Below are 17,246 nucleotides of genomic sequence, written 5' to 3' on the forward strand. Positions count from 1 at the left end.
CCACTGGTAATTGGATGCATTGGGGGAGGCTTTGTGTAGAAGGTGGCACATTAGCCCCATCTTGAAAGAAGAGTGGAATTTGGCAGAACAGAAGTGAAGAGGCAGTGCAGTCTAGGCACGAGGTACAGCCAGTGCAAAGATATGGAGAGGAGTGATGGACCATTGTATGTGAGGAACAGAGAGAAAGCCGGTTAGCCTGGATCAAAGACTGTGGGACGAATTGTGATGGACAACGAGGCTAGACAGAGAGGCTGGGGCTCGTTAAAAAGGATAGGAAACTTCTCCCTGAAAAAGTCCGACTAACTCTCTTTCAGTACAAAGCTGAGGTTATGGTCAATATACCCAGCCAGGAAGTTAACAAAAGCCAGCAGATTGTAGTTTAAAAAATTCATTATAATGCAGTTATATCCCTCATTGTGAGCCTGGGTCTGCAAAATTCAATTCAGGGAATCTGTTCCTCCCCCTAAATCCAAAAGACAAGGGGCAAGGCGAGAAAACTAAAGTAAGCTTTGCTCCCAAGATTCTCTGGTATGTAAATAAGCTAGGATCTAGAGCAAAAGCGAAGTAAAGAAGGCATGTCTGTTGTCGTCAGCCTCTCATGTCCATCAGCGTTGCTGCCTTAGCTGCATATCTGCCAACAAAAAAAAAAACTTCACTGGTTTCCCTACATAAGGCGCTAGTGATGCGCTCATTCATCTGGTCTATTTAATCACCAAAACTATTTCAGGGGATTGCAGGTTCACCATCATTAGAAAGTATCAAGTAAAAGTTGGATGACCATTTGTCTGGCAGAAGAGATATCTGTTTTGGTATGGGTCAGACCAGATGGATTATAAAATCATAGATTTGAAGTTGGGATACAGTTTCAAGGTCATGTAGTTCAATCCCCTCACTTTATAGAGGAGGAAACTGAGACCCAAAGAGGGGAAATTACAGGCTCAAGATTATGTATGTAGTAAGCAGTGGAGGCATGTTCTGATTCTGGGTCCCCTTGATCCCAAATCCAACACTCTTTCCCATTGTGCTGAGTTCCCTCCCAACTCTACGCTCTGTGGTTGGGTGATTTGCACTTGATGTGATATAATTTTTTTGTTTGTTTGTTTGTTTTTTTTAGTGAGGCAATCAGGGTTAAGTGACTTGCCCAAGGTCACACAGCTAGTATGTGTCAAGTGTTTGGTCTCAGGCCAGATTTGAACTCAGGTCCTCCTGACTTCAGGGCTGGTGTTCTATCCACTGCACCACCTAGCTGCCCCTTGTGATATACTATTTTTAAAATTTCATCCAACTGTAAGTAGAGTGAGCTGATCACATGGGTTCTCTTGATTCTGCCAAAGGTCCCCAGTGTAAAGTCTAGGCCTGCCTCCAACACTGGCACAGAACTGACAATACACATGGGAGTACTTGCCTTCCTCAGTTCTTTTGGAACCTTCCCTTTACTGATACATTATGAAAATGGAGAAAGTAGTTATGTTTTCAAATCTATTTTGGCTCCAGTTTCACAAGGAAAAAAGTAGCTTATGTTCCTAGAGACAATTAACTATTACCACATTTTTGGCAGAATGAACCCTCATGACTCTGGCAGTCTGATCTTTCTGTGAAAGAAAAATCTTTGTGTGTGTGTGTGTGTGTGTGTGTGTGTGTGTGTGTGTTTTAACTTGTCTTGGCAGACATTAAGAACCCCAGATAAAATCAGGGAGTTTATTTTATCTTCTCTATTGGCAGCATCCCAACTCTCAGCACAATGGCTGAGTTGGAGCCTTTTTAGTCTACAGACCCACCAATGAAAATATTATGCTTCACACACTCAAAGAATATTTAAATTTATGCAAACAAGAAGCTATGCACCCAAAAAAGACTGTCCTTTTCTGGGTTACATTTCCATGAAACCACTTAATAAGCTTTTCAGGTTTCCCTCGATGATTGTGGAGTAAGGCATGAGGATAAAAAGGGGTGGAAAGGAAGAGGATAGAGTTTTCTGCACTTCAATTTTTCTGCAACATAATTTTCCCTAGCTTTTAGTATTCCTCCTACATACTCATTAACCTACCAGATTGCAATTTCTTTCCCAAAGAACCATATACTCTACCCTTTAGTTCTCTAAGGGAAAGGAGCTCACTGAGAATTAATAGAAAACAAACCCATTTCCTTACCTACACATCAGGTGCCACAAAGTACAACACTTTTCCTGAGCCATAAAAAAAGTCCTGTCATGAGGAAATATAACTGCCTCCACATTGTACAAATAGAAAGGAGCGGGATATTTTTTAAGACTTCATTAAGTCGTTTTAGGAAAAGATCTTCCAGAGAGGGGAGGGGGTCGTAAAGTATTCAAGCAGCAGTAGATAGATCAAAGACCATTTACTGGGTGAGAATTAGCCTGGTTCATACTGAGTTAAGGAAAGAGTGTGGAATCCAGGCAAGAGAAAAGTTCCCTTGGTGGACCTCTGTGTAGAGATGGTGGGTATCATCTGGATGAAAGTAAGTTGATTGAGCTTTTGTATAGAAGCAAATGATGCCAAGGATAATTAAAATTGCACTGGTGTTTATAAAAATCTTTCCTTCCCAAGGCATCATGAAACACTTTTTATTCTGTTATAAGCAAGAGATAGGCAGATGGTGCTATTTTGTTCATCTCATCTCCAATTCCAGCTTAGTTCTGTCCTCTAGGTCCAATCTGCCTTTCACATGATGACCAATCAAATACTCAAAGACAGCCATCATGTCATTCCTCCCCAAAGACAAATATTTCTAGTCCCTGGATACTTGAATGACATGGTTTCAAATCCTTCAATCATCCCAATAACCCATCCCAATAACCATCCCAATAACTTGAGCTTCTCAATGTCCTGCATGGAGTCAGAGAATCACAGAATATTAGAGTTGGAAGACTAATCAACAGCCAGTTAAGCCAATCTATACCCAAAAGGCATCCTCACTGGGACATAATGGTCAAGTAGTCATCCAGCACCTGTTTGAAGATCTCTATTGAGGGAGCACTCATTACCTCCCAAAGGGAATACATTTTATTTTGGGATAACTCCAATTATTAAGACATTTTCCTAAAATGTGAAACCCAAAACTGATCTCCTCGCCAGGACAGAGTAAAGCAGGGCTATTTTTTCCTTTGTTCCAGATATTTTTTTTTTAACATCATAGCATGACACTGACATGATAAGTACACATTGAATTTGCAGTCTGCTAAAATCTCAAGGTCATTTTTATTTTTAAAAATTCACTTTTTTAATTAAACATTTTTTTCTCTCCTTCCTACCTCCCTACCTCTCATTTGAGAAATAAAGAAAAACAAAAACAAAACTCTTATAACAATTATGCATAGTTGAGGAAAATAAATTCCTACACTGGCCATGGCCAAAAATGTGTATTTCATTTTGCCCCCAATTCCATAATCTTCCTGTCAGGAGATAGGTAACATTCTTCATCAATGGTCCTCTAGAATCATGATCGGTCAATGTGTGGATCAGAGATCTTAAGTCTTCCCAAGTTTATCATTCTTATGACATCATTGTTAAGTGATGTCTTATCTGGCCATAAGTCCCCTGTCCTGCCCTTCTACAGTTAAAATTTTGAAACCAAGTAAACAAATTTACATTTTTTTCTAGTAATTTTCACCCTATTTGACTTGACTCCATCATTGTAGCCCATGGAAATACTGATGGTTCCTGGTTCTTGAATCCAGTGTGTTAGTTAATTGCTTTCAGAATTATCTTGCCTACAAATCTGATGAACATGACAACTGTGCCTTCATCCAAGTAATTGATAAAAATGTTGAACCAGAAGGGACCCAGGACAGACCTCTGTTTTCCCTGCTGCTTTTATCCTCCTTTCTTAATCACTGATTGCCATAGATATTTGGGATTTTAAAAAAAATCTATTTTTCCAGCCTCTTTTAGACCAGAACACTACACTGAACACTGCAGATACTAATACATATTTAATGAACCAACATTTCACTGGTCATTGCTCTCCATAGGATGTAACAGAGAGGAATTCGAAATAGTAATTATTCCACTTTTACTGAAATTTAGCTACTCCTGAGTGCAGAGCAATGTCTATTGAAACACTTCAATTAAAACTGTGTAGGGAGTATAAATCATTGTGCTATTAAAATCTGTAACTAGAATTTAGCCAGGGTCCATGGGCTTTTTATGTTTTGCACCTAGTGAGTACTTAAATAAATGTTTGCTGATGGTCTTCAGAAAAGGCTACTTAACATTCAATAAAGCTAAACTGATGGGACCCTTCATTTTGTAACCCAATCCAGTCACCTTTGCCCAAGGAGGAAATTTGGTCAAGGACCTACTTAGCCTGAAGAGAACACTTTCTGAATTAATTCCTTCAGGAATCCCAATAGCAGTTTGAAAATAAGTGGCATATCTCCAAGAATCAAAGTTGCCTGGGACAGCTAAGCTTTTTAGATCGAAAGAATTGAGAGGTAATGGGACTTGTGGCCACTGAATGGACATGAGGGAGTAGTAGAGGTATTCTAGGTGAAGCCATGTTCATTGACATATAGTTCTTTGGGTCGTCCTTGCTGTCACTTCATCATCTTGATTTCATGTCTCCATTTGGGTAGTCCTGAAACGTGGATGTAACAATGCCACTTCTCTGTCTAAGAACTTTCAGCAGCTCCCCCAAACCAATGTCTGCTAATTTCAAAACCCAAGTCTTCTGATTCCTGCTCCAGTTTATTTCCACTTAATCACACTGCTGCACTGGAATCATGTGGTGCTGATGAGCAAAACTTTCTGAGATACATGCACTAAAAGACTGTGCATGGCAGAAAAGTGATGGACTCAGTACAGATGAAAATATTTTTTTACATGATCAATGCAGGAATTTGTTTTACTTGTATGTATTTGTAACTGGGATTTTATTTTTCTTGCTTCCTTAAATGGGGGATAAAAAGATGTATAAATGAGAGAAGACAAATCTGAAAATAAAATAAAATTTAATTTTAAAAAGAGAGCGGTACAGAGAGAGAGAGAGAGAGAGAGAGAGAGAGAGATAAAAGAACCTTTAACATCTCCCTAGTGTCTCTAGGATAAAATGCAAACACCTTTCTGTGGTATTGAAAGTCCTCCCTGATCTGGCTTCAGCCTATCTTTTTAGGCAAATTAAACATTACTCTGCCTTTCAGACAAATTGACCTATGTATTGTCTCTTTGTGACATCCCATGTCTCACCTCCCTGCCTCCTGGAATGGAGTCCTTCCTCATCTCTGCCTCTTAAAATACCTAGCTTCCTTCATGCCTCTCCTTAGGACCCACTATTTTCTAGGCACTATGCTGGCCAAAGTGAAAAAGTCCCTACCCTCTAAGAGGTTACATTCTAATGAGGAAACAACATCTACCCCATAGACATATTCCAACAAGCTGTAAGGTGACGCAAGGCATTGCCAGCTAGGAGACCAGGCAAGGCTTGAGCCAACTCTTGAAGGAAGTCAGGGGTTCCAAGAGGTGGTAGAGAGGAGAGAGATCTTTCTGCTCATAGGGGACAGTCCATACAAAGTGCTACCTCTAACACAGTACTTTTCCTGATCTTTCCTGACATCCTTATTGTTAATGACTTACTTTAGTATATATTTTGTATTCACTTTTCTGTGTATGCGCTGTTTCTCCCATTTATCCTCAATGTAAGCTCTTTGAGGGCCAGCATTGTTCCATACAAAAATGAACAGAAAAGACCTAGTTCAGTTTGGCTGAAATGTAATATGCATGAGAGAGGGTAATGTTTAATCAGCCTGAAAAGATAGACTGAAGACAGATTCTGGAGGGGTTTGTGTCCCTAGCTCCTAACACAATGCCTGGTACTCAGTAGGTGCTTACTAAATGCATATTGAATGAATAATCTCAATAGTCAGCCCATAATATTGAGTGTACAGCATCATAATAAAGGGAGTTACAAGGACAATAGGAGACATGTTAGATGATCTTGGGTAGGGGGTTTCCTTTGTTTTGTCCAGACCTGTGATTTTGTGACTTCACTGATTTAGGGAGTTGACAATATAGAACCCCAACCCACTCCCCTTACCTTCTACCACTATAGATTAGCCCCTGCTTTAAAATTTATAGTTTTAGATAGTTGCCTAGTCACTGAGGGGTTAAATGGCTTACCCAGGGTCAAATGGCCAGACTATGTCAAAAGTAGAATTTGAAATTCCGACTTTAATTCTGGCTCTTGATCTACTCTGTCAGGCTGCCTCTCTATTCTCAGACTTTTCATTAAAGATGCAGAATGTTAATTATCATACATAATGCCTACCTTTGGGTATGGCAGCATGGAGAAGCAAGGGGATTCATTTCAGGGTGCTTCAGGTAAAACCGGTGGTTTAGACTCTTTCCCACTCCTACTTTCAATCTACAAAGGCCTAGACTGGGGTGGAGTTGGAGTCTTGATAACAGTGAGAAATACATTGTAAATAGAGGAGCTGATAAAAGCAAATCCATAGAAGAGAGAACAATGTTTTCTCTGAAAAGGTTATTCTGAATTTTTTATTTAAGAATTTCAAAGCCTCCTGGGAGATGCACAATGTGATGGGTCTGGGAAAAAGTAGTGTTTTGGGAGAAAGCAAGGTTGTTTTGCGAAAATTGCAACACCCCCAGAATTTCTACTTTTCTTCTCCACTGGGATTAGGCTTTTTCCAGTTTAATTTCTCCTCTCTACTTCTTTTTTCCCGAACAGGACCCCCAACCATTCACTCTGGCATCAAGGACATGAAGGTTTTGAAAACAACCCAGTCTGGATTTGAAGGCTTCATCAAGGACCAGTTCACGACCCTTCCTGAAGTGAAGGACCGGTGCTTTGCCACCCAAGTTTACTGCAAGTGGCGTTACAATCGGTTCCGGAATGTGGACTTCCAAACAGTGTGGTGAGGAAGCAGGAGCATGAACTGACCCCTCCCCCCCTCCACAGGTTGGGTTGGAGTCCATGACACCAGGAGGCCAAATAGACCAACCCCACATTCATAAAGTAATGCCTTCTCTGGTGCCTCTAGGTGATGGCTTGGTTCTCTTCTCTTGAACAATTCTAGTGCTTGGGCCTGGCATGTACATGCTTAACAAAACGTGCTCTCTCTCTTTCTGTCTCTCTGTCTGTCTGTCTGTCTCTCTCTGTCTCCCCTCCATCACCATCATCATCATCATCATCATCATCATCATCATCATCATCATCATCTCTCTCTCTTTCTCTCTCCCTTTATCCATCCACCTGTCTGTCTGTCCTTTCCTCTATCCATCCACACTCTCTCCCTCCATCCATCCACACTCTCTCCCTCCATTCTCTCTCTCTCCTCCAACATCATCATCATCTTTCTCTTTCTCTCTCCCTCTGTCCATGCACCTATCTGTCCCTCCCTCTATCCATCCACCTGTCTCTCTCTCTCTCTCTCCATTCTCTCTCTCTCTCTGTCTCTGTCTCTCTGTCTGTCTGTCTCTGTCTGTCTCTCTGTCTGTCTCTGTGTGTCTCTCTGTCTCTGTCTCTCTGTCTTTCTCTCTCTGTTTCTGTCTCTCTCACCATCTTGCTCCATAAGCAATCCATTATCCTTGTTGTATAGCTCCTATTAGTTAAAAGTTATTCCTTACATTGATCTGTATTGTATACCCATTGCTCCTGGTTCTGCACTTTATTGCAACACAGAACAAGTGTTTCAGAGGCAACATGGGAAAATTGCTGGGTTAGACTCAGACAGACCTGGGTTCAAATGTCTGACTCTGCCATTCTGCCATACTTGTGTCACCTTGGGCAAGTTGTGTAACATTTCTGGGCCTCAGTTCTCTCAACTATAATCTGAGGGAGGTAGACTACATGACCTTTCTTGGGTAAATTTTAGAGGAGATACTTGTTCCTGTTACATTGTAAGCTCCTTGAGGGCGGAGGCTGTCTTTTGCCTCTTTGTATCCTCAGCACTTAGCACAGTGCCTGGAACACAGTAGGTGCTTAATAAATGTTTATTGAACATACTGAATTTAGGAATAGGTTGGACTAGACCAGGGGTGGAGAACCTGCCGCCTCAAGGCCACATGTGGCCTTCTAGGTTCTCGGGTGCGGCTTTTTGACCGAATCCAAGTTTTACAGAACAAATTCTTTTATTAAGGGAATTTGTTCTGTGAAGTTTGGATTCAGTAAAAGGGCCACACTTGAGGACCTAGAGGGCCATATGTGGCCTTGAGGCTGCAGGTTCCCCACCCCTGACCTGGACAGCCTCTGAGGCACTGAGATACTTTGCCCCAAAGGTCCTTTCCAGCTCTAAATCTTTAAGTGGGCCTCCTCTATATAACAGCCCTTCAAAATGCTTGAAGCAGCCATCACATCCTCCCGAAATCTTCTCTTCTTCAGGCCAGTTACCCCCAGTTTCTTTAACCATTCTTAATGTGACATGATTTCCCGATTTCTCACCATTCTAGTCACTCTCTTCTGGATGGATTTCGATTTGTCACCATCTCTTTTGAAAAAGACCTTGCCCAGAACTGAACTGGACTCTCCAGAAATGGTCTAGCCACTACTGAATCCTGCTCTATGATTCTGTCCCATGATCTATAGCTATCTTTCTTCTTTTTTTTTTTTGAGATGTCTTTCATCTCAAATACATACATGTACATACACATATATGTGTATATATGCATATGTATACACACACCTATATATGTTTATTTATTAACGCTACCTTTCAAGTATATTAGCCTTTTGGTTTGGTTTGGTTTTAAAAGAAAGCTAGGCCTTCATTGGCAATCAGATACTGCAAGGAGAATATAGTTTTGTTATCAGTTTGGGGTCCAGCTGGGGTAAGGAATGGAAGGATCAAAGTTGTCAAATGCCTCCTTCCTATTTTCCTTAAGTACCTCACAGGATGAGAGACAGGAGGAGTTTGTATTTCATTGGTGCCAATTGTCAAATGCACTAGGTGATGAAAGTTGCCTGGTAGCTGGATGCCAGGAGCCAAGGAAGGTGTGTGTGTGTGTGTGTGTGTGTGTGTGTGTGTGTGTGTACTGGGGAGCGGGTGTTTGGAGATGAGATGTACAGAGGGAGTGGTAATGAGATTTTGAAGCAAAACCAAATATCACAATGTTCTAATATTCTTAAAAGTTCTTTCTTTCCAGTGACTCATATTTGATCATCTATCAGACGACTAGAAATATTGTTTGCCTTTACTGCATGGGGAAATGAGAAGCATAAGCATGCATGATATTAGGATCCCTAGTGAGGTATAGGGGGGGAAGAGGAGGAGAAGGGCAGGAGGGGACAGGTAAAGTCATACTAAAAAGAAGTGGCATTATTAATGAAATCTTAATTTGAAAAAAAAAGTCACACCATTGCTATCTCTTGAATTTGTTATTTTCCCCTTCCATGTTTAAGGAATGGTGTTCGGGATATTGTCTTGGAGAAATTTGCTGGGCCATGTGACAAAGGAGAGTATTCCCCTTCAGTTCAGAAGACCCTCTATGACATTCAAGTGTCGTCCCTGAGCCAAACTCCAGAGGTATCTTTTTTTTCACTAAACCCTTTGGAGAGTTTAGGTTGAGATAACTTGCTGGAGATCCTCCTGTCTTGAGAAAAATCTTAAAGGTAAAATAGAAAACTGAATACTAGATGAAAAACAACCTACTATGGCTTAATAATTCTGTGCAGCAAAGAAGAAATAAGCAAATAATAGATGACTAGAATTGGCAATATGGGTCAATAGCATCATTCTCAACTCTGGTTGAAAACTCTGCTTCCTTTTCATTTGCTACTGATTTAGGGTAAGTGTGACCCATAGCACTTCTGTGTCACCACTTCATAGTCTCAGAGTGGATCCAAGTATGTGCTGATAAATGCTTCAGCACAGAGGACACATTTTTCTGTATACTCTGCATTATTAACATTTTCTTTATCACTTTATTAAGTCTAGTCAATAACAAAACAATCATGCAATTACTGATTTGTAGCATTTGCCTATTTCTGAGCTCCCACTGAAAATTCAGCAATTTGCTCTCTAGGCGGTAGCACACCCCTGAGTGGATCTATGTTTGTAAGGAACTAAAAGACATAAGGAGGGGTGTGGAGAGGAATAAGTAATAAAGGGCGGTTGACAGGAAGGGCTGGTTGGGGACTTATGTGGAAAGAACTGAAGATGTTTAGTGTAGAATGATAGAAGTAGACAAAGAGCTGACTTGGACGATATGAGATGGGAGCAGGCAAAGGAGCAGAGTAGGAGGAGAAGAAATGTTACAAATACTAGAGAGACAGCAGCTAGGTGGCCTCAGATACTTAGTAGCTGTGTGACTCTGGGTAAGTCACTTAACCCTGTTTGCCTCAGTTTCCTCATATGAAAAATGAGCTAGAGAAGGAAATGGCAAACCACTCCAGTATCTTTGCCAAGAAAATCTCTCACTGGGTCACGAAGGGTCAGACGTGACTAAGAGAACTTAATGACAACAACAGAAAGGGTCTTAAAAAGGAACAATTTGGGGGGGTAGGTAAGAGAAAGTGGATGGACGGTTGGAGGTTCAAAACAATCACACTCCATATTATGGAACTGATTTCAGATAGAAGACATGGAAATCAGCCTCCCGAACATTCACTACTTCACCATCGACATGTCCAAAATGGGGCTGATCAACAAAGATGAGGTAAGAAAACTTTTCAAGTATTCAGCATATAGCCACTCTCAATAGCCAGCTATATCTCCCATCCTAAGTTTTCAGAGCAGAAAGCTGTCTACCATCTTAGCAACTATTGGGTCTTCCTAGGTGACAGTTAATTAAATATTTCACACCCAGGACACTTCAAGGTCTCAAGGATTGGATGGTCTAGGAGTGGACAGATGATTGGATGCTGAGAGGGGAGGTGGGGGTAGAGATGAAGAGGGACAAAGAGAGGTGTTCACAATACAAAACTCTCAGGGAGACTTCCCTGAGAAGTGTTACCTTCCCTCATGGCAATGCATTTTTCTTCCTCAACCAGCCAAAGAGTTTTATTGATTAGCAAGCAACAAGTCCAGTAGCAAGGAAGCTTTTTAGGGGAGATGAAAGGACATTCGTGTTTCTAACTGGAATTATAGAAGGTGGGATGGGGAGGCTCCCTTCCAGCTATGATGTCTGGTTTTAGAAAAGCAGCTAGATTGTGGCAAGGTTTCCTGTTTGTTTATTTGTTTGTCTTTACTTCTCTTTTGAAGTAGAAAAACAATTAAATCATTTCATTTATCTAGCTACAAAGCCCAGGGACATTTTAAATGACACTGGAATCATGAGCAGTTAGTCCCTGTTGCTAAAAGACTGGGATGATTGGGGGAGGACACAAAAGGGGAAAGGCACTTCTGATCATGTCAATCTATTGGCAGTTTCTGATCATCAGTATTCCATAGGCAACATTTCTCTTAAATTGTTCTTGTCTCAGTTTTATGGATGGATTGTTTTAAACTTTGGATTTTTCTATTAATATGATTATTTCTATTAGCTACATAAAATATCTCTGTATCCATATATATGCTTGTATGCATATTTTTTGGACTGGACTATTCATTTCATGCATGTGGGAAGTTCATAACTTAGGAACTCATCCCACCAATGCAAACTGCAAGCTCATTTGTTACTTAGAGTCTTAGAGAGTTGCCTGGAGTTGTTGAGAAGTGACTCCATCATGGTCATACATTCAACATTGTCACAGGTAGTACTTGAATCCAGGCCTTTCTGCCTCCAAGGCTGGCCCATTATCCATCATGCCATGTTGCCTCTTGTGTGCATCTATGTATAAAAGTATATATATACATGTTCACATATACATAATGAAACTAAAATGTTATGAGATTTCCTGTATTTCATAGGATTTAAAGTTGAAAAGGGACCCAAAGGCCTCATTTGGAAAATAAGGAAACCGGGACATAAGTGGATTAAACAACTTGCCCAAAGTCTCATAGGAAGTTAGTGGCAGAGCTGAGATTTGAGCCCAGATTCTTCTCTTCCAACCAAATCCAGTGCCTACAATGACCAGGCAGCATACACAATTTGGGGCTAACACTGGAAATATGCTTAAATGCTACACTTTGACTAAAGGTTCTATAGCCTGCATGATTCGGGAATGCTTGTGCCATGTTTTTCTTTATACCCTTGCCAATTTCTCCATGTTCCCTCTTCTTGAGAATGAGGATCTACCCTTCCCCATGCCAACTCACAGGACATATCTGTGTGTCTATATCCCTAAAAATACAGGTCATGAGCCCCTACCAGTGTGCTTAGCATTCATAGTCAGCCAGAGGACGAAATAGCTCAAAGCAAAAGCATTTACTGGAGTGGCGTATTAAGAACTCTGGATTAGGCACTAATCTAGAGTATGAATGGAGCTCTGGACCAAAGAAGGAAGCTGATCTAGAGTATACATAATGACATTTCTCCTTCTAGGTCCTTTTCATGGAACCTCAGCCTAAAACAGCAAGGTAGCATCAATTGATGAGTCAATAGAGATTTATTAAGCTTCTACTATGTGCCAAGCATTATACTAGGCACTGGGGATACAAAAGCAAAGGGAAACACTCCTTGTCCTCAAAGAGTTTACATTTTGTCAGAGGAAAGAACAACAACTACAACATAATAACTAGAATTTATAAAGTGCTTCAAATTTGCAAAGCATTCATATATACTCTCACTCAATCCTCACAACAACCCTGAGAGGTAGGTGCTACTATTATCCCCACTTTACAGATGAGGAAATTGAGGTGAGAAGTTAAGTATTTTACCAAGGGTCATATAGCCAATAAGTATCTGTGGCAAGATTTGAACTCAGGGTTTCCTGACTCCAAATTTGTCACTCTATCCACAGTGTCACCATATGTAAGTATATTCAAGTTACATACTGAATAAATATAAAGGGATTTGTTGGAAGAAGACACTAGCAGCTGTAGGAATCAGGAAGGACTTCATGTAGAAGGTGTCACTGAAGAGGAAAATATCTAAATATCTGCTGAGAGAAGCAAATGAACCTCCCAGACTTTCAAAATCACAGTATAGTAAAAGCTTCCAAAAGGTTTGACAAGGTAGACCTGCAGCCTTAAGCTTCCCATTCTGGGAGCTGCAAGAGCTCCCTATGCTAGTCCTACAATAATCTGTCAGTGAAAAGTGCCAAACCTTTCACCACCTATGAGTTTCCAAGGAGGCCTTAGGAGAGTGTGCTATTTTAATTATCTAATATAGGTATCTCTAATAATATAAATGGAGAATACCTCTCTTCCCCTCTCCCTCCCCCTGGTAGTATTACCTAGTTGAAAGACCACTAGGGGGCAGAAGACCTAGAATCTTGGTACCGGACTTGTTTCTAAATAACTGAGTAACTTTGAACTAGAAATTTCACCACTCTTAAGTCTCAGTTCCTTCATTTACAAAGAGAGAGGATTAGACTCAACGTTCTAAACTCCTAAATTTTGTCAATTCTATAAATGCCTAGAGTCCCTTAGGATGGGGCCTCACAGTTGATTGATGCAAATGCATATCTGTGGCATTTTTGTCTGTGACCAAAATTAAGCTGATTTGGAGATCACAGAAAATGAATGAGATCAAAAGAGAAAGGGGGAAGATGATTCTGAAAAGAAAAAGAAAAAGGAACAGGACAAGGAACAGAAAGTGAAATTACCCACATGTGAGGTTCTGCAAATATTTCACTTAATGTGACCTCTCATTTATCCAGAGGTCACCTATCTTACAACTTCATTCTCTGGAGTAGAGCAAAATAGATCTCTCTGAGCTGTCGGAACAGAGGGTCATAAGTCCATGTACTTAACACTTATGTGCTTTGCTCTGTAGGAAAACCCTGTCAGGCCCTCTCTAGGGATCAATTCATTCTTACTTTATAGGCAATTGTAATTCATTTGGTTATCGGAGTTTTCTGCTCTAGTCAGATCAGAAGTAGGAAATTAAAAGGAGAAGAGGACATGAGGAGTTGGCAGGGGGATGAAAGGGCAACTGACGGTGAGGTGGACAGGAAAAAAATCCTAAAAAAAAACAGAAGAAAGAATTCCAAAAGCATAGCCCTCTGGAGCTCTCTAGGGCTGGGGCAAGAAATGCTTGACAGTATCACTCTTTGTGACAAAGTGCACTAATTATCATAATGATGGCCTTGAGTCTTTGATAAAATGTTAAATTATCTTCAAGATGCCAGATGGGTGATGTGAGGACTGTATCTGTACTCGGAATTTAAAATGCATTTGATTGTTAGGGCAGGGGCCCATTTAGTTTTGGTTTCCCCAAGGGCCTCACACTTGATAAACACCATTACACCAAGAGCTCCTTGAGGGCAGGGGCTGACTTTTGCCTCTTTTTGTATCTTCAGGGCTTAGCACAGTGCCTGGATTAATAAGCTTAATAATAACAAGCTTAATGCTTATTGATTGATTTGGATGGAATTAAAAGTGCTAATGGAAATCTTCAAGTAAGGCAAAAATATTGGTAGGACAGGGACAAGAGCTGTACTATAGAATGAGAAGGTGTGGGTTGGGTGCAATCACAGACGGTCACCTCAATGAGATCAGTCTCTCCTCTTTCCACTCAAGCTGCCAAAGTCGTACTGCTCAAGCAGAGTGCTGACCAAGCGCTATGACTAGGACAAAATACAAACTCCTCAGTTTGATATTTAAAGCCCCCAACAGTGTGGTTCCAAGACTTCCCTCTCCAGGTTTATTGCATGTGTATCACTCTCCTTCACGAACTCAACAATCCAGCCAAACCGATCAACTTTCTGCTTCCAACACACAACATTTGATTTTCTTCCTAACTTTACACAGTCTCTCTCCTATGCCTCCACACTTCCACCTCACCTCTATCTCATGGAAGCCTGGCTTCTTTCCAAGCTCAACTCAGGGGCAACCTCCCAAGGGGTGCCCATCTTGATGCTCCACACCCTCAATAACATTCCCAAAATAGTTTTGAGTGTATTTTGTAAATAGTGTGTGTGTGTGTGTGTGTGTGTGTGTGTGTGTGTGTGTCCAAGCTGTTCTTTCTCTCCCCTCCCCAATAGAAGGTAAGCTCCATGAGAGGGCAGGGACTGTATAGTTTTCTAACTCCTGCACCTACCACAGTGCCACAACCTCATAATTACTTGTTGGATAAGTATGTCGTATGTTGCATTGCTGAATGAAGCAAGGATCCACTACAACATTGAATTACTCTCTATCGAAAGCAGAGAAACTAAAGAAAGGAAGTTAAACTTTGAGTAATGGAAAAAGCAGTGAAGGTCCTAGAAAAGAAATAATAAAACATGCCTCCTTTTTTATATCAAAGAGCTGGCGGACTATGAGAACAGAATATTGGACAGGTTGTCAAACAAGGGTTCTGTATCAGATGTTTTTTGCTAAATTGTTTTTGTTTGTCACAAGACAGAGGTGGAAAATGATTGGGAAGTAAAGAGAAAAACAAGGGGCTGAGTAATTGCTGGAAAGAATGCTGGCTCTGTAGTGAGAGGACTTGGGTTCAAATTCTGCCCCTGATGTTTAGTGCCTTTGCAACCTTGAACAAATCACTTAGTAAGGGACTCGATTTACTCAAAAGTAAACTAAAGGGGAGGGTCTCTGAGGTTCCTTCTAGGTCTGCGTCTATGATTCCATGTAACCCTTGGGAGAGATGCTTTTAAAATGTTCAACATTTTGGGGGGGGGCTAGGCAATGGGGTTAAATGACTAGACCAGGGTCACACAGTGAGTGTTATGTGTCTGAGGTCGTATTTGAACTCAAGTCCTCCTGAATCCAAAGCCGGTGCTCTATCCACTGTGCCACCTAGCTGCCCCAAAATGTTAAAATTATTTAAAAAATTTTTTGTGCTAGGGGAAGCAGAATGAGGGAGTTTACCTTGAAGGATATAGAAAATTAGCTTATTTGGAATAGCTCATTCCCCAACAATGCCATATATATGTGCGCATATGTACATACCTACACATTTATGTGCACATATATTTATAATTAAGGGCATACTATGTGCATGCATGTTCACTATATATACATACATACATGTATAATTTACGTGCATTTTTTTACCAAATATTTCCATGACATGAATTAATAAAACACAAGTAAATGGCTAGATGTCTATTTCCCTCAAGCTAATGTTGGTTCTATCCATAGGTTCTGCTCCCTACTGACAACCCATATGGCAAAATTACTGGCACGGTCAAAAGGAAACCATCTTCAAAGTTGTAACTCATTTTCACCAGTCATCGAAAGCCATCCCTCTGCTGAAGACATGTCAGATTGTTGTAGTAGTATTGAGTGTCACAACAAAAAGCTTTGCTTGTTAAGTGCCAGGTTAATTTATAGGGTGTATTTTCTTCCCTGATTCAATCATTTCTCTCTACTGGACTTACCTCACCGAGATGTTCTATGGATGAACTCATCAGTGGCTGTGACATGCTTTGCAAAAACAGAATGTTCTATGAAAGCAATGATAATTAACCATAGACCAACTTTCCCTTTGGGTCAGCTTGTGCTTTCTCTGATTCCTGAAGCATTCAAATAGAATCATTAAGAAACTAATAATAAATTATAAAGATGCAAAAATCAATTAATTAGACTCTGAGTTAGGGAGAAAAATATCCAATAATGTTTTTGTGCATGTGATGGCAAATTTCTCTTATGGATGACGCAGATAGTTTAATGATAGAATCACAGCAAAAATTCATTACCAGGGTAACTTCAATTAGTGTCTGAGTACCGCAAATCTGTAAGCACAATGGAGTCCAGGGAGTCCTGGGAGCTCATATGCCTATTTTAATGACATATTTGTGATTCTATGCCTTGACAATATGTTGGGTTTTAATTTTTTGCAGTCTATAAATAATGATAATCACATAAAGGGTCAGGAGGGAATATTCAGATTGTTTCTCCTTTAATCATTGAATCACTATGTACAAAAGAGCTACACTTAATAAACACTGATTATTTCATTGGGGGTTTTGTTCTTGTCTTTTTAATGACCAAGTAGTGAAAAAAATGACTATGGTTTCCTATGTTATTTTTGAAATTTTAGAAAATGAATTATGAGAAATATCCCATAATAGATTGCCTAAAGAATCTTTCTTTGTTCAGGAAATTATCTGATGTATTTGATGGTAAATTTTCCTCTTTTATTCCCTAAAACTTCATTCCTTACCCCACCTTCTACCCCTGCCTAGCCCCGTGTGTCCTAGACCCAAGGAACAGGTCATCACCCAACTTTACCTGTGGAGATGAGACTCCCGGAACTTTTAAGGATGTAAGAACATTAACTCCCTTA

The 17,246-nt window shown here is 40.4% G+C and overlaps 1 protein-coding gene across 3 annotated transcripts in view; it reads left to right on the top strand.

The window, feature by feature from the left end:
- The window catches only part of LOC114051539 (uricase-like), a 120,710-nt gene extending 103,793 nt beyond the window's left edge, over positions 1-16,917 (top strand). For all 3 annotated transcript variants that reach the window (XM_027873943.1, XM_027873944.1, XM_027873945.1), the window contains exons 5-8: positions 6,703-6,889; positions 9,373-9,496; positions 10,545-10,628; positions 16,100-16,917. In XM_027873943.1, the coding sequence (XP_027729744.1) occupies positions 6,703-6,889; positions 9,373-9,496; positions 10,545-10,628; positions 16,100-16,174 (470 nt within the window). In that variant the 3' untranslated portion in view covers positions 16,175-16,917. The remainder of the gene's footprint in view (positions 1-6,702; positions 6,890-9,372; positions 9,497-10,544; positions 10,629-16,099) is intronic.
- The last annotated feature ends 329 nt before the right edge of the window (positions 16,918-17,246 follow it).

The sequence above is a fragment of the Vombatus ursinus genome, unplaced genomic scaffold (assembly GCF_900497805.2).
Source record: "Vombatus ursinus unplaced genomic scaffold, bare-nosed wombat genome assembly UNPS02014803.1, whole genome shotgun sequence".
NCBI classification, from domain to species: Eukaryota; Metazoa; Chordata; class Mammalia; order Diprotodontia; family Vombatidae; genus Vombatus; species Vombatus ursinus.